This window comes from Ciona robusta, chromosome 7 (genome assembly GCF_009617815.1).
Source record: "Ciona robusta chromosome 7, ASM961781v2".
Lineage (NCBI taxonomy): Eukaryota > Metazoa > Chordata > Ascidiacea > Phlebobranchia > Cionidae > Ciona > Ciona robusta.
The window spans coordinates 5138586-5165428 of record NC_143241.1 but is presented as its reverse complement, the minus strand read 5'-3'; the positions used below and the strand labels follow the sequence as shown (position 1 = coordinate 5165428).

Genomic DNA, 26843 nt, shown 5'->3' with positions numbered 1-26843 from the left:
GTGTGTTAAGCTTCGAACCGGATATTCTTCGAATACAATGCAAGCGCCTAATGACTGAGCCACGGCGCGTAAAGTCAAAATTGTCAATGTGGCGAAATTACGCATGGCCGAGTACGAAAATTGCAATTAAGAAACTTTCTCTCACGAGTTTCCTTATCCATATCACGTACATAAAACTATATATCCAATTTCTGCTTCCTTGTTTCAGACCCTGAATAAAGCCTGTACCTGAATTAAAAACTCTGTGATACGGAAAATGTACAAAACCGAAAGTTGCCGCTCCTGTATTTTTCATTGATGCAAAAATGTCGTAACAATACACACGTGACCAGTCATAAAAATTTTCCTTTTAAACAAGCTTTATAAATATAAACATTTGTAGATATAAACTTTACACACAGATTGCTATGTGGGCACAAGGTGTGTGGAACCGAACACCCTGTGTTATAACGACTGTCGTTTCCCCGCCATGTGAGGATAAATAAATTACAATCATTGTTTTAATTTTATAAACAGATTAGAGTTAATTCCGTCCAAGAAAATGAATCAGACCATGAAACGAAATACCGTTTTAGTCCTGTGTGTGCTGCTGTTGGCACTCCAGTTAGCTGATTGCTGGAGTTGGGGCAGAAGACGCCATAGACGCCGTATTAGACGCCGAAATATAGTTTACGTCGGTCGCCCAGGACGACTTACAAGCGGTCGCCAAAGATTTTACGTCGGAGTTAGATATAAAATTCCGTTTACGTAATGCTTGTTATTTAGAAAAAAACAAAGCTTTTTTATTTAATCATATTTTCTTACAGAGATACCGCTGAAAACGAAAACAACCCAATCGAGACGGGTAAGCGTCTTACTTTTCCAATGTTATATATATATAATAGTAGGTTGGGGAAAGACGGGACACCTTTACCGCACATGGTATCAAAATATCCTGACCGTATTATAAACAATCAACAACGATCTATATGGGAGTCGTGAGAGTATACGGTTCTATAGTTATTTCAATGTTCTTTGTTTACTACCAAATGGGACGAGGAAATAGAATGAAAAGGTGTCCCATCTTTACCCACCCTACTATATAGTAGGGTGGAAAAATATGGGTCACCTTTAGCACAGAATAACCAAATATCCTGATCGTATTTTAAACAATTAACAATGGTCTATCGGGTCGTAAGGATATGGTTTTACAAATTTTTAAATGTTCTTTGTTTACTACTAAATGGTACGGGGAAAGAGAATGAAAATATGTCCCATCTTCACCCACCCTAATATAAGTTACCTTCATTATTTCATATTACCACAGATTCCGACGAAACGCCATACATTAACAGCGACCAAGCGGACGACGAGTTGATGCAAATGACAGAGGAGTAACAATTCCAAAGTCTAAATACAATGAAAGGACCGACCCCAGCACGACCCTGACTTACCAACCGTTTAATCAACGTTCATATTTACACATTTTCGTGCTTATGTATCAATGTTGGTCGGATTTTTTTTTCTTTTATGTAGTTGGAAATAAAAGGATTTTTAAAATGCAAACTTATCGAATGTGTATAAGTACAGTACAGATGTTTTTTTTAATAAAACGCGAAACGTTGCAAGGTGTTAAAAATGCGAAATATGCAATCGGCGTTGTAAGTAATGGGCCTGTGGTTTAGGCCATAGGTGGTTCATTACCATAACACCCAGGGTGTTATAGCAAATTAGTGACCACTTGGTTGAAGCAATGTTCGCTAAACATTTCTCAAGGACACATGTACGCGTATCAGTGTGTAGAACTGTAGAGCTTCGAACCGGATGTTCTTCGATTACAATGCAAGTGCCTAACGAGCCACGGCGCGTTAAGTCAAAATTGTCAATGTGGCAAAATCACGTACGGCCGAGTACGAAAATTGCAATTCAGAAACTTTCCCCTACGAGTTTCCTTATCCATATCACGTACATAAAACTATATATCCATTGTCAGCAATCTCTGCTTCCTTGTTTCAGACCCTGAATAAAGCCTGTATCTGGATTAAAAACTCTGCGATACGGAAAATGTACAAAACCGAAAGTTGCCGCTCCCCAGTCACAAAACTCTTCCTTTTAACCAAGCTTTATAAATATAAAGATGTATGGATAAACTTTACACACAGATTGATACATGGGCACAAGGTGTGTGGAACAGAACACCCTGTGTTATAACGACTGTCGTTTCCCCGCCATGTGAGGATAAATAAATTACATTCATTGTTTTAATTTTATAAACAGATTAGAGTTAATTCCGCCCCAGAAACTTTAGAACATGAAACGAAATGCTGTTTTAGTCGTGTGTGTGTTGCTGGTGGCATTCCAGTTAGCTGATTGCTTTTCGAGGAGACGATTTGACTTTTCTAGACGCCGAATCTACGTCGCTCGACGTAGATCTCTCGCTTTCGCTCACCGGAGGCGTTTTGGGTAATTTATCCGTAATGCTTGTTATTTGGAAAAACAAAGATTTTTGATTTGATCTTATGTTTCTTTCAGGGATACTGCTGAAAACGAAAACAACCCAATCAAGACGGGTAAGCGTTCTACTTTTCTCATGTTATATATAGCAGGGTGGCGAAAGACGAGACACTTTTAGCACATGATATCGAAATATCCTGACTGTGTTTTAAACAATTAACTACGGTCTATGGTAGTCGTGAAGGTGCGGTTTTATAATTCTTTGAGTGTTCTTTGTTTACTACCAAATGGAACGAGGAAATGGAATAAAAAGGTGTTCCATCTTCACCCACCCTACTATATGTTACCTTCATTCTTTCATATTGTTACAGATTCCGACGAAACGTCATACATTCATAGCGACCAAGCGGATGACGAGTTAATGCAAATGGCAGAGGAGTAACAATTCCCAAGTCTGAATACAATAAAAGGACTGACCCCAGCACGACCCTGACTTCCCAACTGTTTGATCAACGTTTATATTTACACATTTACATGCATTTTTATTAATGTTGGTCAGATTTTTTTCTTTTTTGTAATCGGTAATAAAAAGACTTTTAAAATGTAAACTTGATCAAATGTAGGAAAATACAGTTTAGATTTCTTAAAGAGTATGCGAAACGTTGTTTAATGTTAGGTCAGTCAAAAATTACCAGTCATGCTATGAGCGCTTAAAACTCAAGGCATAAAAAACGGAGTGCAGAAAACGCTTGTAATTATTTTTCTCGCGTTTGTTTTGGTCTCAGTTTCTCGTTTAGATTGCAACTGGTTAGTGTAGCAGCATAGTAGCCGACTCCTGCTTGAAAGAAGCCATTGTAGTATTGAAGCAAGGTAAGTTACTTGGTTTAATTTATTGATGGATTTAAAAAATATGTACAACCATTAACATATATAGTAAGATGGGGGAAAATGGGACATCTTTAGCACATAATATTTAAATATCTTGATCGTTTTTTAAACAATTAACAACGATATATGGTAGTCGTGAGGATACTGTTTCATAATTCTTTGAATGTTCTTTGTTTACTACCAAATGCGACGAGCAAAGAATGAAAAAGTGTCCTATCTTCCCCTACCCTACTATATGTTGTATTTATACCCCTTTATTGAGTATATTTCGTTACATTATTACTTACAAATAAAATTATATTGGTAAGTACAGTGTGACTGACTGACGATAGACTCAGCAGGCCGTTATTCGCAAAATAGGTAAATAAGCAGGATGGGTGTAGAAGCTGGCTGTTTGTAAATACACATACAATGGGTTGCATGTATATGCGGTAACTCGTAAGCGTGCACCACGGCGGGCACAAGGTGTATGAAACAGAACAGCGGTGTTATAACAACCGTCGCTGTCTCGCCATGCCATGCAAGGACAAATTAAGTATCCTTCAGTTATATAAAAGTATCTGTTATTTATAGTTTATACATTCAATAAAAACCAGCTACTTTCTTATGAATGAAACCATGATTAAACATAAGTATATATCCACACTGTTTGACGTCATACCGTATGTAATAATGGGGTTTTGGCTAATCATAAACGTCTTTATTTTAAAATAGACACACACATTTTACATGTTTTATTCAGAGCAACCTTAAAAAGTGACATTTATTATTTTTTTTCCAATTTTACGGACTTCGATTAGAGCTAAACATACGATGAAACCACCGTAAGGAAGCAAATTTTACGGATGGAGTACAAGACTGGCGAAGGATGTGCCTCTCGAGGTATTTACAAGTTTACATCGTATTTTAGTTTACTCAGAGAACATAAATCTGCAAAATATGATAATTGCGGGCGAGAAATCAGGCGTATATAAAGTCATATTTTACCTTTGTGTCTGTTGTATAGCCAAAGATATAGACATGTTATCTCGCAAACTCTGATTTTTCGTTTTAACCATTTTGCAATCTTCGCTACCGTAAAGAGACAAATAAAAATTATTAGTATTTTTATTATAACAAATTGTAGCATATAACATAATGAAGCCCTAAACAGGAAGTTCCAGCCTAAAACTGTAGTAGGCATGTATCCTACTGTGTAGGCCAGAACAATAAACATATATGCACTAATTTATAACACTTGTACAATAGCAGACGTGTATGGACAAATTGTAACCTTTTTAAATATTATCAAATAATAATTTTTCTTTTTCTTTAGATTCTAATTCTGATTCAGTAGTCCCAATACCAAACATTTCACAGAAATTTAAATGCAATCGTTTTCTTGTCATATTTGGTCTGTGTGCTCTTATGTTCGGTGGTCTAGCGCTTATACTCGTAATAAGTAAGTAATAACATGCTGTGTCTAATCTCATATGTGTCAAAAACTGTCATTTTACCAATTTTAAATTTTAATAATTGTTCTATTTTCTGCTTAAATGCTTTTTAAATAATTTAAGAACTGTTCTTTAAAAGATTTATAAAAATGTTTTAAAGACGACACATTTTTGTATTTTCTAAGTAAAATAATTGTTTTTAAGTACTTTCTTTTCATGTATTTGGATTTTTCGTTTTATGTACCCACAAGTTTCTAAAATATTTTTTATACAGCTTGGCCTGTTGATCCCGGCATAGCTGCATCCGAAACCGAGCGTCTTTACTTGAGTAGAGAATTCTCCAGTCCTTTGTTTAGCGGTGGCATTCAGATCGAGAAGCTGGATAGCGTTGATGTAGTTTGGGATGATGGGATGGGAAATTCGGATGATAGTAGAAGAAAGGCGATATCTAGGTCTTTAACTGCCAAGGTGGGTCGTTAGTGCCCGGCGCTCTGGCACAGTGGTTACGGGTTCGAGGCCCGACGCTTGTATATCCTGGTCTCGATGGTTGTCCGTTTTTATCTCGTTAATTGAAAACAAGAGCATTAAACATGAAACTATAGCATATATTCTCTGCCGAGCTGTCAGGGAAAGATCTTACATCTATTACCATTAAAGCAGGTTCCAAAACTGGTGAGGTCCATGAGGTAGCACCCCGGGTGTTGGGGTAATGGACCAATCCTGACCTAAATCCTAAAACCCATGGCATGCCACGTTGCGGGACCACACTCACATAGATATAAACACCAATAAAGCTATAGGTGTTACACCACATAATCTTTTCTTTAGAAATTTATGTTTTCTTCAGTTACAAACTGCATTTGAAATTGAAGGCTTCACCATCACTAAAGTAGAAATAACGAGCTTTGAACCTGTAACTGTTGATGTCTATTCAATATTGGGACGCAACGTCACGACCCTAACCTTCCCCGCTTCACTTGCTATGGGCGGGAACCAAACAGACAAGATAAAGGTAATCCTATGGTGCTTATATATATATGTATGTGTGTAGTATGATGATCTTCTTATATAGTCTATTATGATGGTATTCATATATCTACAAACCGGCGTTATAGGGTAGCGTATTTATAAAATACAGATTCGTACGTAAACATATCCTTTTTAACCGACTAAATCGTTCTTTTGCGCTTTGGTGCCAACGTGTTTTAATTTACCTCTAACAAAGCGATTTGATTAAGTATGAAAAGAGACTGTTGCCTATCAGTCAGTACTTTCAATGTTGACGATACCACACCTGTGGGTAAATAAGCGCTCTTTTATAAACAGACAAAAACGCGAAGGTTAAAGGCAGTTTTTATAATACAAGTGTTCTGTTCACACACCTTGTGCCTGCTTACGGGTTACCACGTATTACTTTTCGTTTATTATCAAGTGTTACCATCAAATACCGCTTTAAATAATGATGATGTGATTTACAGGCAGTAACCTTGGGGAAAAGAAAAATTATTCGCATTGCTTATGAGTGTTTTGCAATTCCGTCCAAAAACGTAAAAGTAGGGTCGCAAGTTGGCGCCGTCGAGGCAGGTTCAATTCAATTTATGCTGGGAAGTTATTTGGCAAATCGTGAAGTAATTGCTTTGGTTGAAACTATTGAAGGTTAGAATATATTATATATATATATATATATATATATATATATCAATTATTAGCGTCATCATTGATGTGTGGCAAATGCCATTGGTTAGTGATGTTTATCTATAATGTAAATTAAACATTCTGACAAAAAAAATTGAGTGATAATTGGCATCATCCTTTTTCTATCATGTACGCATGACGTTTACCAACTGTAACACGCGTGGTACCAAGTGTGTATACCCACATGCATATAGTAACTTGTAAGCAGGCACAAGGTGTGTGAAAACAACATCTGCGCTAAAACCACTGCCAATACCCGTCACGCGATTGTAAAATTCGATCACATCCTAAGCGTACACACATTATTGTACCAGCAGTTTATAAACCTGTCTTACATAACGCAGTGCTTGACAATTTCAAGAAATCTGTGAAGTCTGCATTGCGAGCGATACCACGACTTGCTACCGAAGTAAAAGCAAATATGAACCATGCTGCTACACCAGGTATATATATATAAGCCAATTACTCTTTTTAACGGAAGCTTTTCCCCCAACGTTTTTTCCCATAATAAGTTTTAACGAATGTCGTTTGCTGTTGATTCCATCTACGTTCTTTGATCTTCGCTTTCGTTTTTGCTTCTTTCGACGATTTAATGTAGATGTGTATTATCCATATAGTCGGTTTCAATGCCTATTGTTTTGCCGTTGTCTATTTACATATATATATATAGTAGGGTGGGGGAAGATGGGACACCTTTAATACATAATATCCAAATAGCCTGATCGTATTTTAAACAATTAACAACGGTCTGTGGAAGTCGTGAGGATACGATTTTATAATTCATTGAATGTTCTTTGTTTACTACCAAATGGAAAGAGAAAACTAAACGAAAAGGTGTCTCATCTTCCCCCACCCTACTATATATATATTTTTTAAAATTTCTTGGACATGCTTTTACTCAGTAATGTTTGTTTATTTTACTGTTCACTTTCAGCAACCTTCATCACTTGCCATAAAACTGGAGCCCAGATCGACAACAGCAACTCTATCTTTCGTTGCCCCGCAAATTGTCGCTTTACTTCTGCAGATAAAATCGTTGGTCATCACTGGTACCATATCGCATCGTCAGTTTGTTTTGCAGCAATTCATGCAGGGGCCATACAGGTGAAGTCAGTGTTACCCAACGTGTTTTTAAATTGTTCCCCAACGTGTTTTTTAAAAAAAATGGCAAAATGGCATTTTTCAATCAGTGATTCAATCATGTTTTATAGTTGTTTTTTGTTAAATATTTATTTTAGTATAGCCTGCCGCTGGACCACAATTTGTATGTTCGAGGCTCGATGTGGCTTGGTAGTATCCTCACGACTCTAAAACTAGCGTTGCCAATTGTCAAAACACGGCTAGGAAATATGCTAACAGTATCTATCTTACCCACAGTACTATAATAGGAAAAAATGTGTCAAATCATTAGACCTAGTGCAGTGGCTGCAGTTACTAGTAATTGTTCATATTTTAATTTTAATAGAAATCTAAAGGAGGAACAATTGAATTTTTAAAGGTGGGCAGTGGTTTTGTATTCAAAGGATTACTTGCGAACGAAATTAACTCCACGACCAAGGTTGAATATGCTGAACGATTTATAGTGAAGTGTAGGTTTACCAAAAAAATAGTTACTTGCTATAACAGGCTATGTACTTATTTAATTGTCGGGTAAGATGGGATACCGTTGGCACGTAATATGCTATTTATTAATTAGGTTTCTATCAGTGAGAAACACTCTTAGAGTCGCGGGCTATACAGTTGTATGGTTCTGTAAATATTCTTTCTTTACTACCAAATCGGGTTAAAATATAATGAAAACATGTCCCATTTTACCCCACCATGTTATAACACCTGCATCGGTATTGTGTACAATGTACATATAGTGGGTTATGGTAAGACAGGTAATTATACAGATGCGTTGCAATATTTTTGCAGCACAAGGACCGAGCTGGATTGCTAAACCGACGTCTGGTCAAAAAGATGCTGACGCTTCTTCTGATTCATACGCACCAAAAAAAGGAGATCTTATTATGAAAGGTGTGTAAACGACTTTAAGTAATCTGCTTTGCAAGTTCTATTAAATAAAACCGGCGCCGTAGCACAGTTGGTTAGCGCGTCTAACCCAGGGGGCGTATGGGTCCTTAGGTGGACACTTCAATTGCTCCAACCCAGTGGTGACTAAGGGGTTGTCCAAATTATCAGCCACACGTAAAAATTTTTTTAAAAAATCACAAAAAAATAATCACTGACAAAGTAACATACATGGTAATTCGTAAGCTGGCACGAGGTGTACATCCGTGTTATAACGACTGTCGTTTTCCGGCCACGTGAGGATAAAGTAAATTTCGTTCATTCATTCATTCATTTGTTCACTATGTTATAGCGACTGTTGTTAATGAAACCAACAAGTTTAATTTTCATAAAAGTTATTTCTCCAAAATTATCTTATATACAGTAAAGTTCATATTGTTGAAAATGGACGGCACGAATATCAGATTTTCATTGATCGGCATTCAGTCTTCATATTTGGCAAATAAACTACGAGAAGACGTCGTTGTAAAGGTTAGAGTATTTTAACCTGACCCAACTTATAAGTGTTATTATGGATTACGCATGTGGTGCACAGTTAAAGGTTAATGTATTGTGCCAATATCCTTGTGTGCTCGTCTCTTGTCCGGCACTGTCACACAGTAGTTAGCACGACTGCCATACACAAGAGGGTATAGCTAGTAGCACGACTGCCATACACAAGAGGGTATAGCTAGGTTCGAGGCTTGAAGCTGCTAGCTGAGTGTGCGTTTATTTTTTTGAGGTAATGGGTTCAAGGCTCGGTGTTGCTACCATTGTGGGCGTATGTGTCCAATGGCAATTGTTCTAACTCAGTGGCCACTAACGAGTTGATCATCAGCCACACATAAACAATAAAAAAAAAAAAATAATAATAATTCACAAAGTAACATACTTGGTAGCTCGTAAGATTGCACGAGGTGTATGAATACCCCTGTTAGTGTCGTTTTTCGGCCACGTGAAAATAATTAAGTTCCATTCATTCATTAAAGCTGTAGTTAATTTTATCTATTCCCAAAAATTTTAAAATCTCTCTAACTCTTGCTGTATTCTCACAGACAAGAGCATCTTTTGAGGTTTTGAACTTTCGTTTTACCTCAGCTAGTTTATCAGCATTGGAGCCGTTACTACATGATGCTAATTCAGTTAGAGTTACGATAGATCTATATGGGAACTTTAAGGCTAATGCTTGGGTATGTTGACCAATACGTTATAATGTAAACTATGTCCAAACTGGTACACAATGCAACCATATGTGATATATAGGGGAAAAGACGCGACACCTTTTAGTTTTATTTTCCCGCCCATTTGGTAGGAAACAAAGAACATTCAATAAATTATAAAACTGTTACCTCACGACCCTCAAACCGTTGTTAATTGTTTAAAACACGATCAAAATGCTTGGATATTATGTGCTAAAGGTATTCGGTCCTACTCCCCACTGTATCATATTATACGTTATTGCTTTGTTTACTTAACCTTTTATGTTGAACACAGCCCATGTTTTTATACAAACCTTGGAAAGATACAGATATAAAGAAACTACATGATGACGTCAGTGAAGCGTCATCTAAATGGCAAATTTCATTCGAACACTTGGACATTAATTGTGAGAATTTAATCATAATTTAACAAGTTTTAAAAGTAGATTGACTCAAACAAGTATTACATTACGATTCGTATACCAGGGGAGGGCACATTCAGCACATAATATCGAAGTATCCTGATTGGGTTTTAAAGTATTAACAACGGTATAGAAGAGTCATAAGAAAACGGTTTTATAATTTCTTTGTTTACTACCAAATGGGACGAGAAAATAGAATAAAGGAGTGTCTCATCTTCCCCCCCCCTGCTATCCAAAAGTTTTTAATTTCTGGCATCACTGAAAATAGTCACAGACATTTAAATAGTTATAAAACCGTATCCTCACGAGTGTCACGACTCCCATAAACCGTTGTTAATTGTTTAAAAACATGATCAGGATATTTGGATATTATATGTTCTAAAGGTGTTCCGTCTTCCAGTTCCAGTTTCATTTCTATTAATCTGGTTCTGATACTATATGTATTATTTAAAAATGTGTATTAAAGTATTAGTTAATACCAAAATATAGACAAATAGCAACCACAATGTGTGTTTTAACTTCCAGTGAACTCCAAGTTCATGCAATTAATAGAAGTTATACCAAGCACAACCGGAGCCCCTATCACTGACTACCCAGGCAAGTGCGGGTACGTTAACCTTTGTCATATTTAATGAATGGAATGTGGTTAGTACGCATGTCTCTAACCCGAAGGTGATGAGTTCAAGGCTCGTCGCTGCTACTATTATGAACGTATGTGTCTTTGGGCAAGAAATTGTGTCTTTGGGCAAGGAGAAAGTTAATTGCTTTAATCTAGTTGTCATCAATGGGTTGTCCAAATTATCAGCCCTACATAATATAAAATAAAAAATTCACACTTTGTCCTCACATGTACGAAAAACGACTGTCGTAATAACACTGGTGCTCCGTTTCATACACTTCGTGCGAGCTTACGAGTTACCACGTATGTAACTTTTGGGGGTGTTTTTCTCTGTATAGCTAATAATATGACCAACCCACTGGTGACCACTGGGTTAGAGCAATTGCCGTTAAATGTCTTGCTCAAGAGCAGATACGCTCACAACAGTAGCAGCGACGAGCTTTGTGTGCTTTATATACATTAGGGTGGGGAAAGATAGGACACTTTTATTTTATTTTCTCGTCCCATTTAATAGTAAATAAAGAACATTCAAGGAAATATAAAACCGTATCCTCACGACTCCTATATACGTTTAGAATCTTAGAGTAGTATATGCTAAAGGTGTCTCGTCTTCCCCACCCTACTATACAGTTTGGAGTACGTGTTATATCCTATATGTAAGACTACAAAGCTGCGCATTTAATTAAATTTAACATTTTCCCAAACAGTTGCGGAGAGATCTACTTCATCCACAGCATCGGGCCAGTAGAACACCGTGACAGCATTCGAAATTTCTACAACCATATTTTCAACATGTTTAAATTCGACCAGGTGTATATATAAATATATGTATATAGATTAAGGTGGGAAAGATAGGACACCTTTAACACATATTATCCAAATACTCTGATCGAATTTTAAACAATTAAGAACGGTCTATGGGAGTCGGGACACTCGTAAGGATACGGTTTTACAACTATTTAAATGTCTGTGTCCCATCTTACCCCATCCTACTATATTTTATATATGTTTATATTTTTCCCGATCGTTTCCTCTTTTCGGTTTATTTTCGACCTTTACGGCAACTTACCGAAAAGTAAAGATTAAAAGCTTTGCTGCTATAGACCCGTCAGCTTAAAGCTTTGAATAAACTCCTTGAAAAAAAAACTTAAAAATTTGAAAAATTTTAAATAAATTTAAATACATGAATAAAACTTTGCATAAAACAAACTTTGAGTAATTTAATTCCAGTTGGATTTGGGGTTTGGTCTTGCCATGCTTCGCCCTACACCAACGGGGAAATCAGAAACTGAAATTGTAACGAAAATCGGTCAAGATTTGAGCGTGGGTGCTTTGCGTAGATTGGATGAGGTTTTGAAGGAAGGGAATCAAATTGATGATGAAGACATTACAAGGGAAGAACTATGGAGAGTGTTGGACGTAAGTAGGGATAAATAAATTAACTGTCGATGCCAAGTTGTATCGTAATTATAAAAAAAGTCCAAGGTTATAATAGTTCATGTTTTTATTCTATTTTCTCGTCTTATTTGGTGGTAAACAAAGAATATTTAAAAAATAAATAAAACTGTACTATTACGACCCCCCATGGACCATTCTTAATTGTTTAAAATAGGGTATTTTGGCATTGTGTCCAATCTAACACTACAGTACTATATATAAACATCTTCGCGACTATAAAAGTGCATTAATATTTATTATAACTGCAATTTGAAAATATGAAACATTATATTCCAACGGTTTTCATCTTTCCCCTCGGTACTATATTTTTGTTGTTCTGTGTGCTTCCATGTCATACCAGCATATACCTTATTCTAATAAATGTCAATATTTTAGAAACTAGAAAAGGAATCCAACTTCATGAGACAAGATTTAAAAACTCGGAAAAAGTTGCTCATAATTTCATCACGGTTCGTGTTCGGTCCTGCAGCCAGCACCAATATAGCGTACTTGGACCGTGTGAAACGTAAAGGAATACAAGTTGCTTACATCGGTTATAACTGGGACGAAGAGTTACTGAAAGCGTAAGTTTCTATTACACAATTGTATAAACAAAGGATTTTTCTAGAGTTATATACCCTATCTTCACGACTCTAAAGAAGCATTTTTAATTTTTAAAACAACAGAATTCTGTGTATCTATCTTACCCCACTGTACTAATACAAACTCATTTCTTTTATTTCTCCAGACATTACTATCCACAAATGTTCGCATCCCAACCGGCTTCCGACTTCGTCAAACACGTGAGAAGTATTGATGACGTAGACTCACTTACGTCATTCGTAAGTGACATCATAAAGTACGTACACAACTTTTAAAATGGTGATTTTAACTAACCGTTAAACTTGTGCCTGTTTACGCTTTACCACAATTTTAAGTGTGAGAGTGTACGTCCGACAGTTTAGTTAGAGTCAGACAACCGCGACAAACGATCACTAGGTTAAATCAATTGTTCGGTGTCTTGTCCAAGAACACGTCGACAATATGGCAACGACGAGCCTCGAATTCGTACGGTCTAGGTGTGACTCAGCAGGCTCGTGTACTAACAACTTGCCACAACGTCAGTAAATTGTAATTAATACCTGCTTGGGGAACAGACCTAATACTGTGTAAAGGTGGCTGTATACATAGAATCCGGATTTCGTCCGTTTTGTCTGTTTTGTCCGGATTTTGCTGCCGGATACTGTGTATAGCCACCTTAAAGCTCCCATATTTCAAGTTCTAAATACTCATAACATACAGACACCTTTATCGTTTAGATTAAGATTATTTATTAATTTTTTAGGAAACAGATTTGTAACAGCAGTCCACAAACGTGTGCAAACATTAAGTTTCTCATTCAACCCCCAGGTATGGTTTATAAATTATTTATTTAATATAACTTGCTTTATCATTACGCTTATGGAAAAATGACAGTTGTTATAACACAGGTGTTCTGTTTCATACACCTCGTGCCAACTTAAGAGTTACCACATATAGTAGGGTGGGGAAAGATGGGACACCTGTTCATTCTATTTTCTCTTCCAATTTGGGAGTAAGCAAAAAACATTCAAAGAATTATAAAACTGTATGTTCACAACTCCCATGCACCATAGTTAATTGTTTAAAAACACGATCAGGATATTTGAATATTATGTGCTAAAGTGTCCCATCTTCCCCCACCCTACTATATATAACTTGTGGATGGTTGTTTTTCTGTTTGAATAACTATTTGGACAACGCAATAGTGACCCCTGGATTGGAGGCTTATATGTATATAGTATATATCCTTTATATAAGCTATTTCTCAGTTTACTTTTTTAGACGACCTGACGTTCGATTCAGTATTACCCAGTAACGATACGACTGGTAGCTACATGTTGGGAGTTCCAGTTGGAACCGGTTTGAAGCAGTACAAGCCTACAGGCGGTATGTAGTTTTGTGTAAAATTACGAATTTTACATTCGATTTTTAATATTTGCCGCTATGATAAAATGATTACACGTCTCAGGCCTACAGTACAACAACGTAGACCTCCCACCTACCTCTGTTTGGAGGAAAACTGTCCCGGGTCCAAAACAAGCTTTCTACAATAAATATCAATGTGGTGTACAAGCTAACCAGCCTGCGTTTCCGACAGGCAGAATAGTGGGTGGGTATATAAATGAAATATTGAGTTTTTTAAATTAATGTTAGTTTTATTTATTTATTTACAAGATACCTCAAGCGTAAGAGGTCGCTAAAACCGTTAGATAAGGTGTTCAATCCTTTTTTACCAGCAGCTGTAACTTACAAATTATTTTTCACTTTAAGATGTAACCCCTCAAATTTCTAAATTGTTAGCTATATACAATAAAAAAAATTCTTAAAAATAATCACTCAGACAATTATTTGTAATAATTCATAACCGGGCACGAGGTGCACGCAGGAGATATAGCACCAGTGTTATAACAATTGCCGTTGCCCCGCCCGAAGTACAATAATATAAAAAAAGTTTCATTTGTTTATTTATTCGTTCAGTTTTTTATTTTGTTGCCAGAACGTTACTAAAAACTGAAAGCATCATGCCTTTTATTACAGGCGGGTCTGAGGCGGTACCTCACTCTTGGCCATGGGCAGTTAGTATTAACTTACTTCGTTCCAAAGTCGACAGCAAAACTAAACTTCTTTCCTATTATTATAACTTTTGGAAATGCGGAGGCACTATTATTCACAACGATTGGATCGTAACTGCAGCACATTGCTTCGCTAATAAGAACGAACTAGTGTGAGTATACACTAAAGTGTGAGTGTGAGTATAATATAGTAGGGTATTGCACTATATTAAAGATCTATACGAAATACTATAAACACAACTCATGCCCAAATGAATATGCATACCTGTTGTTTTTACCAAAAACGTGTTTTTCACCATTGTTGTTTTCGTGCTACTTGCCCTCTCTTTGTTGTTTTAATTAATTTGGTCTTATATATTCTAAGAAATAAGAAATATAGAGTATAAGGGTGGGGGAAGATGGGGCACATTTTCATTCCATTTTCTCGTCCCATTTGGTAGGAAACAAAAAACACTCTAAGAATTCTAAAACCGTATCTCCACGACTCCCATAGACCGTTATTAATTGTTTAAAAGGCGGTCAGGATATTTGAATACTATGTGCTTCAGGTGTCCCATCTCCACCCACTCCACTATATGTTATAACGTAATGTAAGGTAAGAAGAGATAAGACTAGCACATAATATCCCTTACTTTTTTATTGTGTTTTAAACAATAAACAACACTCTTTTAAAGTCTTTATGATGCAGGTATATATTATTCTTTGTTTAGTACCAAATGGGACAATAAAATAGAATAAAAATACAGACTAACCTAACCCGCCCAACTATATAACGAAACACTAGGTTTACTTTTTTGAATAAAACTTATTTCAACAGGCCAACAACTAACTACGTAGTAGCAGTCGGTCGTCATGACCAGAACGACCTAACCAGTTTACCCGGCGACGTGTATGAAATAAAGAGAATTGTCTATCATCCAGATTATGACGATCCGAGTAACAAATTTGATGTGGCGTTACTGGAATTGAAGGTAAGAGAAACACTAGATAACTTAGTGGTAACTGCTGATGGGTTGTCCAAAGTGCCAGCCAAACATAAAGACAAAAGGAAAAAAATAAGGTCCTATACAGCAGGGACTCGCCACGGGACTTGTTGAGATTAAGGCTACAGGCTAATTACCTTGAAAGGAGGTGTCTACCACTCAGGGTGCTAACTTGTAAGCAGGCACGAAATGTACGATACATAACACCCGTGTTATAACGACTGTCGTTGTTCTTATTTATGCTTCTGTCATTTATTCAATTTTTTAGCGTTCCATAACATACCGTCGTGAGGTGGCGCCAGCGTGCTTGCCAAACCCTGATGTGATACCATCCACTGGGGGGCAGTGTTGGCTTGTTGGGTGGGGATTTACAAGTAACGAAGGTGAGTTAATAAAATCACAATTTTAATTAAAATCACACCTTTTTTATAAAATGACTTAAAATTAGCGTAGTTTTGTTATTCCTATGTATAGTGGGGTTGGGGTACATAGGAATATGTGGTGTGGAAAGAACACCTTTTCGTTCTATTTTCTCGTCACATTTGGTAGTAAACAAAAAAACACTCAAAATTTAATAAAACCCTCCTCACGACTCCATTAAACTTTTCTTAATTGTTTAAAACACGATCAGGATATTTAAATATTAAGTGCTAAAGGTGTCCCGTCTTACCCTACAGTACTATATATCTCGATGTTCATAAATCATTGCAAACCATTCCCTATCCTCCAATACGCAGCTACATCACCACGTAATATTTTGAAGCAAGCTGTTCAAGTAATAGAATCACCAAGCACGTGTCAGCAAGTATACAAACGTTACTATTATGACCCGAACACCAATCTCTGCTCAAAAAGATCGGAATCCGAAAACGTTAACATGCAATGTCGGGTAAGTGGTTAAACAGCACTCCAGAGCGTTTTATGCGCTTTTACGAAACTCGTCTGCAATCTAGGGCTTCTAGGCCATGACCTAGATTTTGGCTGAATTTTCATAAGCATTTTCCGACAGTATAAAGTATAAAGCATTGTAGGAAAAAATAAAGTAAAATAAAGCATAGCGTACTTTACGATTTCGTAGCCGTGTGTAGAAGTCCTATCTAAGTCGCCTCGTGTTCCATTACTGCTTAATATAGTAGGGTGGGGGAAGATGGGACACATTTTCATTCTGTTTTCTCGTCCCATTGGGTATTAAACAAAGATATTCAAAGAATTATAAACTGTATCCTCACGACTACCATGCACCGTTGTTAATTGTTTAAAACACGATCAGGATATTTGGATATTTCGTGGTAAAGATGTCCCGTCTTCCCCCATCCTACTATATATCCAACGTTGTATTAATGTTAGGAAGCATTGAAATACTTTGCGAGCTTTTGTCATTCTTCTCTTTTGAAAAAGATTAATCACCAGCAGTTAAAATGCCATTTCTCATCCAGAAAGCGTTGGTATAAATGTAAACAGTCTGACTTCACTTTCGTAACAAGGCAGCACATGCCAGCTTATACATAAAGCTAGATAAAGCTAGATAAAGCTAGATAAATATAAAAACCGCCAATCAGATATAACACACAATCCCACAAAGTTACAAAGGCGGAATTAAAACTCGAAGGTGGGTACGAGTTTGAAACAGAAAACCCATGGTATATCTATACTGTCGATTTCCCATCACGCGGGATATATACGTTACATTCTTTCTTTCATTTGACCCTTACCATTTTAAATAGGCAAATTATATGATATATAGTAGGGGAAGATGGGACACCTATTTATTCTATTTTCTCGTCCAATTTGATAGTGAACAAAGAATATTCAAAGAATTATAAAACCGCATCCTCACAACTCCCATATAAGACCGTTGTTAATTGTTTAAAACACGCGATCAGAAAACATGGGTATTAGGTCGCAAAGATGTCTTGTCTTCCCCGTCCTACTATATATATATAAGTTTTAAGGCAGTGCCGGGTGATTAAAATCAAACGCGATTTAGACAGTTAGATCTGATAATGTATATCTGCCCAGGGTGACAGCGGCGGCCCACTTGTATGCTTTGAGAACGAACGTTGGGTGTTGTACGGCGTTTCCAACTTCGGCCCAAAGTTGTGCGAAAATGGCGGGGAAAGTGGATACTTCTTATTGTCGTCTGTACTGGATTGGTTATGCTGCTACATTCAGCCCAAAATAGGACCTTGCGCTTATGTAAAGTGTTCAGTAGGCGTTTCCTAATACAGTGTATATATAGCTAGCAGTAATGTTCCACAGTGTGGCTTGCTATACTTGCGGTGCAATAACCCTGGTTATAATAGTTACATAAGAAATGAAGTATAACTTTGAAATCGGTATATAAAGCTACTTTAAGCATGGTTTTATTGTTCTTTCAACCGAATCTAAGTGTGATCGAGACCGTCGTCTTATACGACGTAAACACCAGAAACTGCTATTCTATATGTAGTATAGGGTAAGATGGCACGTTTCATTGTGTTTTATCCCCCCCCCCCCCTTGATAGTAAACAAGAAGTATTTACAGAGTTATAAAAACCTTATTACGATCTAAAACTCATTACGACCTAAAACACGAAGAAATGTGGAACTTTATAAACTAACTGTGTCTATTTTAATCTATATAGTAGGGTGGGGTAAGACGGGACACCTTTAGCAGATAATATCCAAAGATCCGAATCGTGCTTTAAAGAGTTAACAACGGTTTATCGGGTTTAGTATATAAGCCATCGCAACGGTTAAACTAAAAGTGTGCGTTTATTTTTAAACTAAGTGACAAAAACAAACTTTGTAAGCCGCAAGTGGAATTTTATTCACCGCGCGCCGAACAGAACATCCATTACGCATGACATGAAGTGTATAAAACTAATAGTTATTTTGCCATGGTTTCGCCACAAAAGAGACCACGACGCCGTTTCAGCATGTGTATTGTAAAAAGTATTTTGCCTAAGGCGATGCGTTGTATACGTTCTCCCGATAGCGCGTAAGATAAAATACCTCACCTCGTCGAAACTAAAAAGGTTAAAAATTTAGGAATATTATTTTTACAATTCACATATATATCCTTGTTTACCTATATCCTTTGTGTGTTTTTCTCTCCCGTCCCATTTGGTATTAATAAAGAACGTTCAAATAATAAGCCGTATCGATCAAGACTTTTTAAACGTAGAGCAATAATTTCAACTGTTTTATTATTTTCTTTACTTTCTTCATTTTTTTTTTTCTAAAAACTATATTTTTTATAAACCAGTCCCTGTCCTTACGCATTTATTAGTCGGAAATAGCAATCGTATTATCACAGGTTGTGCTAAGATTTGAATCGTAGCAAAGTTACAGGTCGTGACATCATGTAATTGCAATTTTGAAACTTCATGATACTACAACATAACACCCCATAACAGTTAAATATTTTATTCAAAAAACGTTTTGTAAACGAAGTTATGGGGTTATTAACTTCTGGAAAAGTTATTTTATTGTTCTATACCATGCTCGTTTTTATGTGTACCTTTCAAACATTTTTGACAGCTTTGAGTACAAAAGTAAGTATTAACTGCGTAGTTTTAGCATTATATAAGCCAGCCTTGTCAAGATGACCTTTGCAAGCGTCGGAAACCAGCGCTGCTAATGTTTTTCACAAACTGTCAGCTTAAGCGATTTATCAACTTGACGCTGCAGTAATTTTAACTAACTTTCAATTTTGGCAACAAATTCTCAGTTTCAAATAATCCACGCTTTGTGTAGGTTTCGGTGCCAAAATTTCTTGTTCGGTTTTCTAAATCTGTAATATGGACATTATTGACAACACTGACCGTTAGCGTATGACGATGATGTAATCCTATCTATAATCCAGATTAAGTTAGTTTAATAGACCGACACTTTGGCGCCACTTGTTTATTACAGCATATGAAGCTTTTGGTATAACCGTATAATCATATATAAAAGTCCAATTCGTTTTAACTACTATAGTACTTGAGTCTAGAATGCGTTCTTGAATCTAGAATATTAGTTTAGCATATTTCATAATCTTAATGTCATAAAATGCAGCGCTGGCGTAATTCGGAAGTTTCCATAAATTATTAGTTCGCAACCGTATATTTTCGAAACTTTATTTTCACCTAACAAAATTTTTACAAAATAATTTTTGTTTTTTGACAAAATCCTATCCAAACGACGCGCCTGTGTCGTAAACAATTTGACTTTTTGCGTCATAATGTCAAGCGTCAGAAGTTCGGATGATCCAGGTTTAAAATACACTGCTGGTTACTCATCATTCAATTTGGTACAAAACACCAAAAACGGAATTTAATATTTGATTTAAAGATTCTTGACGATTTATAACTATTTTTTTGCGTGGGCGGAAAAAGAAATTTTGCTTCATAAAACGTTTTTTAGAGAGAGTTTTACCAAGTTTGTCTAAACGCTTAGGCCTCGACACTGTACTAAACTTGTAAAAGTGTATTAAAACGGCAACGCTTTTTATAACTGGCGATATTTGCCGCACATTTTAATTCTTGGTATGTTTATAAAGTCGCTTTTGGCTGTTTATTTCATTCTTTTCGTTTTTTCGATAATATGGTCTTCCGTTTTTAAAGAATAACTAAATAATTATTTTTATGTAACTTGCGATACCTGCCCAAAAATAGCGTTGGCTTTTATTTTTATACTTCAGAAAAAAAGCTTGTTTCGTTTTGCAACGTTTATTTTTAGGCGGGTTTCAAACACTGATACGCCATGTGTTCTTTTAAAAGTAAAAACGGTTAGAAATGTGAAGGAAAGTTATTGTTTGTATAAAACTATGTATAGTACTGTGGGGGAAGATGAGACACTTTTAGCACATGATATCCAAATATACTGAGCGTGTTTTAAATAGTTAACAACGGTCTATGAGTGTTGTGAGGATACGTTTTTGTAATTTTCCGAATGTTCTTTGTTTGCTACAAAATCGGACGAGAAAATAGAATGAAAAGGTTTCCCATCTTCCCCCACTCTACTATATATAAATTGTATACCAGTGGTTCTTAACCTAAATTTATATCGGCTTAAACTGGACAGTGCCTATTTACCATAACAGTTGTTTAACATTTTCATTTAGCTGAAATGTGTCTTCTCTTAAAAGGCCTGAAAGACTTAGGTTAAGAACCACCGGTTTAAATGCAGATAATAAGTGCAAACAGTAATTAAAACACTGTATATGAAATATGGGTGTCCACAAAAACATAATTACAGTAATATAGCTTTAAAAGTAAAAGTCAAAATCAATCGTAGTCTATTATACGATTTCTATTTTTTGCAGTAAAACGCAATTATTTTTCAAATACATTTTTAACGCAAAACATACACGTTCATATAAACTATAAAATTTACTAATTACGAAAAAAAATTTTAAAGATGCTTTATAATTTAAATTAAAAGGTCATCTTAGGTAACAATTGAAAACCAATATACCGTTCTTGATTCTGAATAAGACACATACTAGATCGTATTTAAGTTTGAGTGGCTTCTGTTACGTTGATTTGTGATAAGATATCGTAAGCCGCCTTCAGTTCAGTGATGGTATTCAAAGTATTGCATAGGTCACCTATGCAACAGAAGTGGCATGTAGACACCTGCAAAATAGGTTATTTTAATTTCTGGTCTTTTTATAACAGGTTCTGTTACTTAATCTTATTTTTTGGTCCTGTAAAATAGGTCTTGTTGTTCTTCAATGTATTAGAAATTGGAACAGTGCCATTTTAAAGTACTTTTACACTAGATTAAACTTGGTATATGGTATTTAGAGGTTGGAGTAGGATGGTTCATGTTTTTATTCTATTTTATTGTCCCATTTGGTAGTATTCAAAGGCTATAACAGAAACATATAACCGCTCCTCACTCTAAAATGCTTTGTTAAAAACACGCAGTTTATTTAAATAGGCATATCGAAATAAGCGGTATAAAAACCTTATTTTAAATGTACGCTAAAATTTTTCCAACATTTATAAATATATAACTAAATTTCTATCACAAAATTCGATAAACCAAAAGGTATCAAATTTAACAAACGCGGGGTTAGGCAGGAATATTGGTATTTTAATTTCTGTACAAAGTTCTGCGGCGCTTTGCCCAAACATTGCGGCGGATAATCTTCACTAAATTCTATCTACTTGCTGTTGTACATGCGGAGATTTAAGCCATGCAAAACAAATTGCGTAAATATGCCCTTTAGGGACTTTTTAACCTAGAAGATAACACTATAAGCTAATGTTATGCAACGTCGTATACAGATTGTTAGTGTTTTTCGTTGTTGGTCATGTCGGCTATTTAATTGTACAGTACTTCAGTGGTTCTTAAACTTGGTATTTTTAAAACTGCACAATTTTAGCATAGAGTTGACATTTTTTAATTAAGTTTTTAACACAACAAAGTGTCAACTCGTACAACTTTTTCCGAAACTTATGTTCGGCACAGCTGAGCCTAATTACCACAACATAAAGGTTGGAAAGTTGCAGTTTAAAACACATTATACATATGTTTAATTGACTTACCTCGTTGGTAAGGGCCTCGAATCCGTTGCATTGTAAGCTGTTTTCGCTCTCATGTCTGGTACAAGCTTCAGGTTGTTTACATTGCTTCGTTATTTCAGTTACTCCGTTATTGAGTTGTAACGTGGTCATGCACATTTGCTGCAATAAATAAATAAAACGTTCATTAATTAAACAATATGATATTGATACCGACTCCAGTGTTATATTGACTATTTGTCGTTGCCCCGCCACGCAAGGATGAATAAGTTAAATTAATATGTGTTACTAGTCTATTCGTATTTGTGTAAAAACGAATAAAAACTGGGAACTATTTTATTAAATGCTCCAGAAAAAAGATTGACTATTAAACATTTGTCGTGTATAAGTTGTTTATTAGGTCTGTATATAGCAGATAGCTTTTACAGTCCGCTTTATAACAAGGCGTTTTTATAAAGATTTCTATCAGTACTTTGAATAGTCTACAAAGGATAATTAAATCATTTGCCACAAACTGCGACATATAAGTTTGTTTATTATGACGACCGCTAATACCCCGCTGGCAAACGCTGTATGGCTACAAACTAAACGTCAGACGCTTAAAAACAGTAAATCGCCCTAGTCTTGTGCTAAGAAAATGCTTTAATATTTGAACTTAAGACTATACAGTAGTGTGGGGGAAGATGGGAAACCTTTAACACAGAATATCCAAATATCCCATTTGTGTTTTAAACAATTAACAACGGTTTATGGAAGTCGTGAGTATATAATTTTAAAATTCTTTAGATGTTCTTTGTTTGCTACCAAATTGGACGAGAAAATAGAATAAAAGAATGTCCCATCTTCCCTCACCCTACTATATTATTTATATATACGAGAAGTTAGAAGGAAGAGAATGAATGCTAACTATATAATGGTCACTTTTATTCAATGCGGTTTTATGCTTTTTTTTAAAGTCAAACGAAAACTTCCAAACCAAAACTGTCACGTTTAAAACTTTTCGGAAATTCGATTTTTTCATAGCTATAACATTACTAATGGTATATTAGTTCCGGGTGTAAGCACTCCGGGTGTACGGAATTACTGCTGTTATCAGATCAAGACACGTACGCAGTGTAATCGATCGTGCCAAGAAAAGTTTATGCCTTTTATCGTTCACACATTATACCAACAGACTTTTGGGACAAATTATAACTTACGGAACAAAAAATATCGCATATTTTTTAATTTCTTTTGTTTCAAATTATAACTTAAGTTTTGACCACAATGCCCCATATATATCGCATGCTTTTTACCATATGGGATGAGAATACGTTTAAGATTTTGTACGGTTCCCGCATTATTCGTTAAAGTTATACCGTAAATCTTAGGTTTTGTTATTTAAGTTAATGCAAGTAGAGACAAACATATCCAAGCACGCTGCGTTTTCGGGAAATATACACATAAGAAGACATGATCAACCATGGCGGACGCAATACATTGAGTATATGCCACGGGTCAGCAAATTAAAATTTGCGCTAAAGTAAAATAATATATTTCCTATGCCGAAATTATCTGATAGGTGTACGGAATTAAGTCGGTATAAAGGTACTCACATTGTTGCCCGGTTATGTCACTAAAGATTTTGGCGCGTGAAGTTACATAGGTGCGCTTTTGAAGGCGATGACATTTGCTTTGTTTAACGATTATTGTGATAACCTAGGAATGTATATGTTTTGTATATACACGCTCACAAAGGTTATTCGACAGATAATAGGTTGGGGTAAGATGGTCCATGTTTTTATTCTACGGTATCCTACTATTTGGTAGTAAGCAAAGAATATTTACAGAATTATATATGATTTGTCACGCGTTTTAAAAGAGTGTTGTTAATTCTAATTGTTAAAAGCACAATAAGAAATTATGGGATATTGTATGTGAATATTATAGGATATTATATGTCTATCTTACCCTACACTCCTACAGTATTATACTTATAAAATATACCTCATTAGCTGGACATTGGGATTCTGTATAGTTGGTATTTTTTCCAGTGTAACAGTTAAGAATTGGAGTGACTGCAGAACCTTCGATTTCTGTAACAAACACAACGTTCTAAAAACAGTTTATCATGGACGACATTTCGGACTGTCGCCGCCGGTAATGATAAAGTGTTGCGTTACATGAATTATAACGAAATCCTATATTCCCAATAAGCTCGCAACCTATAAAGGAATAGGTTTAAACCCTTTAAAGTGAGCACAGGTGTAAGAAATTTTAAACATGTTTTAAGGTTTAAAGTTTTTGAAATGTATTAACTGTGGAAAAAGTAGCTAAATGTTAAAAATGATTTAAACAGTTAAACAAAAACTACTTTTAAAAAGGTATTTATAAGTATTTTTATTTTAATTATGTCAGTACACAAAATTTTTGGAAATTCCTTGTATAATTCACAATTATAACTCCTCAATCACGAGTTGAAGGTAATTGTTCGTTTCGGTATCAATGAAAGGACATACAGACAGAATAATTATAACGTATTACATATCTAGAACTACACTTAATAGCCACGAAACTGTCATTATGAAGCACGCACACTTGAATTGAAATTACGTAATCACCTGCTTGTCTTTTCACAATACTTGCGCTGACCACGCAGACACAGAAACCAAATACGATTCCGAATTTCATCATTTTAGTTTTGTTGCTCCACAGTCTTGACACAAATTCCAAAAATTTAAAAACAGCCTGCTAAAAAAACATATTTGAATTCATTATAAAACCTGTCGTATGCAAAATTCGTCTTTATAGCTGGCCAATTCTAGTTCTTCTTACGTCTAAACCATTCTTTTGCCTTGTACTGATAAGAAAATCGAATTCCGTGTTTTACGTAAAATAACTAACATTTCTTTTCTCTTGCTAAAACTTGTGCGGACTACGTCAGAATTTCAGTATTTAAGCGCTCGCCTTTTTCTTTTTTCTCTGTTCTTATACCGTGAGTAACGCTCATGACGTGTACGCACAAATAACAACGTCAATCTCACATTGCGTGGCCAGCTTGTCAAATGACGTTGCTTTACATTTTTGCCGGGCCACCAAAGGAATTCATTACTGGTCAGTGTAAATAAATAAAACCGAGACAATACGGCCGTGTCAGCCCCCTGCGACGCAACAGAAGTGCGTGCGATCGTTTTACGATCATTACCAAGGACGGCACATCGTGTATGTCATTGTATTTCCACGTCGCATTATTGCGATTTTAAAATTGGGTAATCGGCGTTACGGTCTTTACAATATGTGTAGTTGTATGTAAACAAAGAAAGTCGTGACGGGTTATATAGCCTATTTCACACACAAGTTTAAATTTACCAGTCTCAGTGCTCTGCATATTTAAACGCAACAACAAAACTACAATAAACAAATCATATTGCATGTTTTTAAACCCCTTATTCTGAATTTTAACGGATCGTCAGTTTTAAATAAGTGTGTTTATTATAATAAAAAATATATATAACATCGTCTGCCACACAGAAGCAACGATATTTTAGTGTTAAAATAAAATTGTTCAATTAAATTGTATAATATAGAAAACTGTGAGGAGAAAAATAGGCACATTTTCCTCTTATTTGATAGTAAACAAAAAACATTTAAAGAATTATTAAGCGGTATCCTGACGACTTTCATAATGGACAGTTTTTAATTGTTTAAAAAGTGCGATTGGGATATTTGAATAGTATGGGGGCCTAGTATAGACATTCGTTTCTTAAACTGGGGTGAATTTACCCCTTGAAGTAAATTCCTAGTATTTACAGGAGGAAAATGAGCTACCAATCGAATTCCACTTCATGCAGTTCAACTGATGTAATTAGTTGTTTTTGCTTTTTAGTAAATAGCGTCTTATATATTACATATTTGGGGTAAATCTCATAACCAATTTGTTAAAAAAGCAAAGCATACAAAAAAGTTTAGGAACCACTAGTATAGATGTAATATGTAACGCATATGATAGTCCACGTATAATGTTTGACGACTGCATACGCCTATCTGTACTTTTATGTTTATGCTTAGTTAGAACACTACATTAGTTGTACTTGGTATATAAGCAGCTTGAAGGGTCATGTAAACTAAGTTACCCCAATTTAAAGTTCAAGAGGACCGATACGTGTTCCATTGGTCACCTGGCCGCTGTCAATCAAATCAAGCCGTGGGCGGGGCTTAAACCACGTCATTCCATAGTCACACCTAATTGATCAACCTCTAGGCCCTGTCTTATAATCACCGGTATCAGGTTAGGCCAGTAATGCCAAACCAAGCATGTTCAATGGGATCATATTAGGTATAACACGTACCATGGGAACAATTGACATTTAAACAGCTCGCCGTATAATTAGGCAAAAAATAGCAGTTCACATGAAATACCTGACAGAAAAACCTCATTAACAAAGCGGGTATTCATGCTTGTGTAAAATGCTTAGATAATTTGCCGATGGCGCTCAAAGATTGAAATGTTTCCAACTTTTACTCAACTTTTGTAAATTCACCGGAATGAAAG

At 35.7% G+C, this 26843-nt stretch overlaps 3 protein-coding genes and 1 long non-coding RNA gene across 4 annotated transcripts; 3 read left to right on the top strand and 1 right to left on the bottom strand.

The window, feature by feature from the left end:
* The first annotated feature begins 425 nt into the window (after positions 1 to 425).
* On the top strand, positions 426 to 1545 carry LOC149734077 (uncharacterized). Its single transcript, XM_089881607.1, has 3 exons — positions 426 to 747; positions 807 to 844; positions 1307 to 1545. The coding sequence occupies exons 1-3, from the start codon at positions 542 to 544 to the stop codon at positions 1375 to 1377; spliced, it is 315 nt and encodes a 104-aa protein (XP_089737733.1). The 5' UTR covers positions 426 to 541; the 3' UTR covers positions 1378 to 1545.
* A 689-nt stretch (positions 1546 to 2234) lies between these two features.
* On the top strand, positions 2235 to 3041 carry LOC149734076 (uncharacterized). Its single transcript, XR_016385354.1, has 3 exons — positions 2235 to 2442; positions 2512 to 2549; positions 2805 to 3041. It is a non-coding gene; the product is annotated as an uncharacterized LOC149734076 (long non-coding RNA).
* A 124-nt stretch (positions 3042 to 3165) lies between these two features.
* LOC149734075 (uncharacterized) lies at positions 3166 to 21112 on the top strand. Its single transcript, XM_089881516.1, has 26 exons — positions 3166 to 3303; positions 4122 to 4203; positions 4637 to 4762; positions 5029 to 5222; positions 5602 to 5766; positions 6233 to 6410; positions 6794 to 6892; positions 7384 to 7553; positions 7915 to 8038; positions 8367 to 8468; positions 8887 to 8993; positions 9557 to 9691; positions 9996 to 10107; positions 10648 to 10729; positions 11449 to 11551; positions 11972 to 12160; positions 12575 to 12762; positions 12927 to 13037; positions 13524 to 13588; positions 14042 to 14146; positions 14229 to 14369; positions 14798 to 14984; positions 15650 to 15803; positions 16084 to 16198; positions 16553 to 16704; positions 17835 to 21112. Exons 2-26 carry the CDS (start codon positions 4167 to 4169, stop codon positions 18036 to 18038), a joined length of 3345 nt encoding a protein of 1114 aa, XP_089737642.1. The 5' UTR covers positions 3166 to 3303; positions 4122 to 4166; the 3' UTR covers positions 18039 to 21112.
* Positions 20491 to 25073, bottom strand: LOC149734074 (uncharacterized). Its single transcript, XM_089881602.1, has 4 exons — positions 24913 to 25073; positions 24299 to 24387; positions 22337 to 22474; positions 20491 to 21418 (listed from the first exon to the last, which is right to left on the bottom strand). The coding sequence occupies exons 1-4, from the start codon at positions 24983 to 24985 to the stop codon at positions 21296 to 21298; spliced, it is 423 nt and encodes a 140-aa protein (XP_089737728.1). The 5' UTR covers positions 24986 to 25073; the 3' UTR covers positions 20491 to 21295.
* Positions 25074 to 26843: the final 1770 nt, after the last annotated feature.

Excerpts from the sequence above, each read along its gene's own strand:
- LOC149734077 (XM_089881607.1), top strand. The coding sequence starts at position 542 with ATGAATCAGACCATGAAACGAAATACCGTTTTAGTCCTGTGTGTGCTG. Across the intron at positions 748-806 it reads AGATATAAAATTCCGTTTAC|AGATACCGCTGAAAACGAAA; the intron begins GTAATGCTTGTT and ends ATTTTCTTACAG. Across the intron at positions 845-1,306 it reads AAACAACCCAATCGAGACGG|ATTCCGACGAAACGCCATAC; the intron begins GTAAGCGTCTTA and ends ATATTACCACAG.
- LOC149734074 (XM_089881602.1), bottom strand. The coding sequence starts at position 24,985 with ATGATGAAATTCGGAATCGTATTTGGTTTCTGTGTCTGCGTGGTCAGC. Across the intron at positions 24,388-24,912 it reads TATTGTGAAAAGACAAGCAG|AAATCGAAGGTTCTGCAGTC; the intron begins GTGATTACGTAA and ends TGTTTGTTACAG. Across the intron at positions 21,419-22,336 it reads TCGAGGCCCTTACCAACGAG|GTGTCTACATGCCACTTCTG; the intron begins GTAAGTCAATTA and ends CCTATTTTGCAG.
- LOC149734075 (XM_089881516.1), top strand. The coding sequence starts at position 4,167 with ATGGAGTACAAGACTGGCGAAGGATGTGCCTCTCGAG. Across the intron at positions 6,893-7,383 it reads GAACCATGCTGCTACACCAG|CAACCTTCATCACTTGCCAT; the intron begins GTATATATATAT and ends GTTCACTTTCAG. Across the intron at positions 10,108-10,647 it reads CGAACACTTGGACATTAATT|TGAACTCCAAGTTCATGCAA; the intron begins GTGAGAATTTAA and ends TTTAACTTCCAG.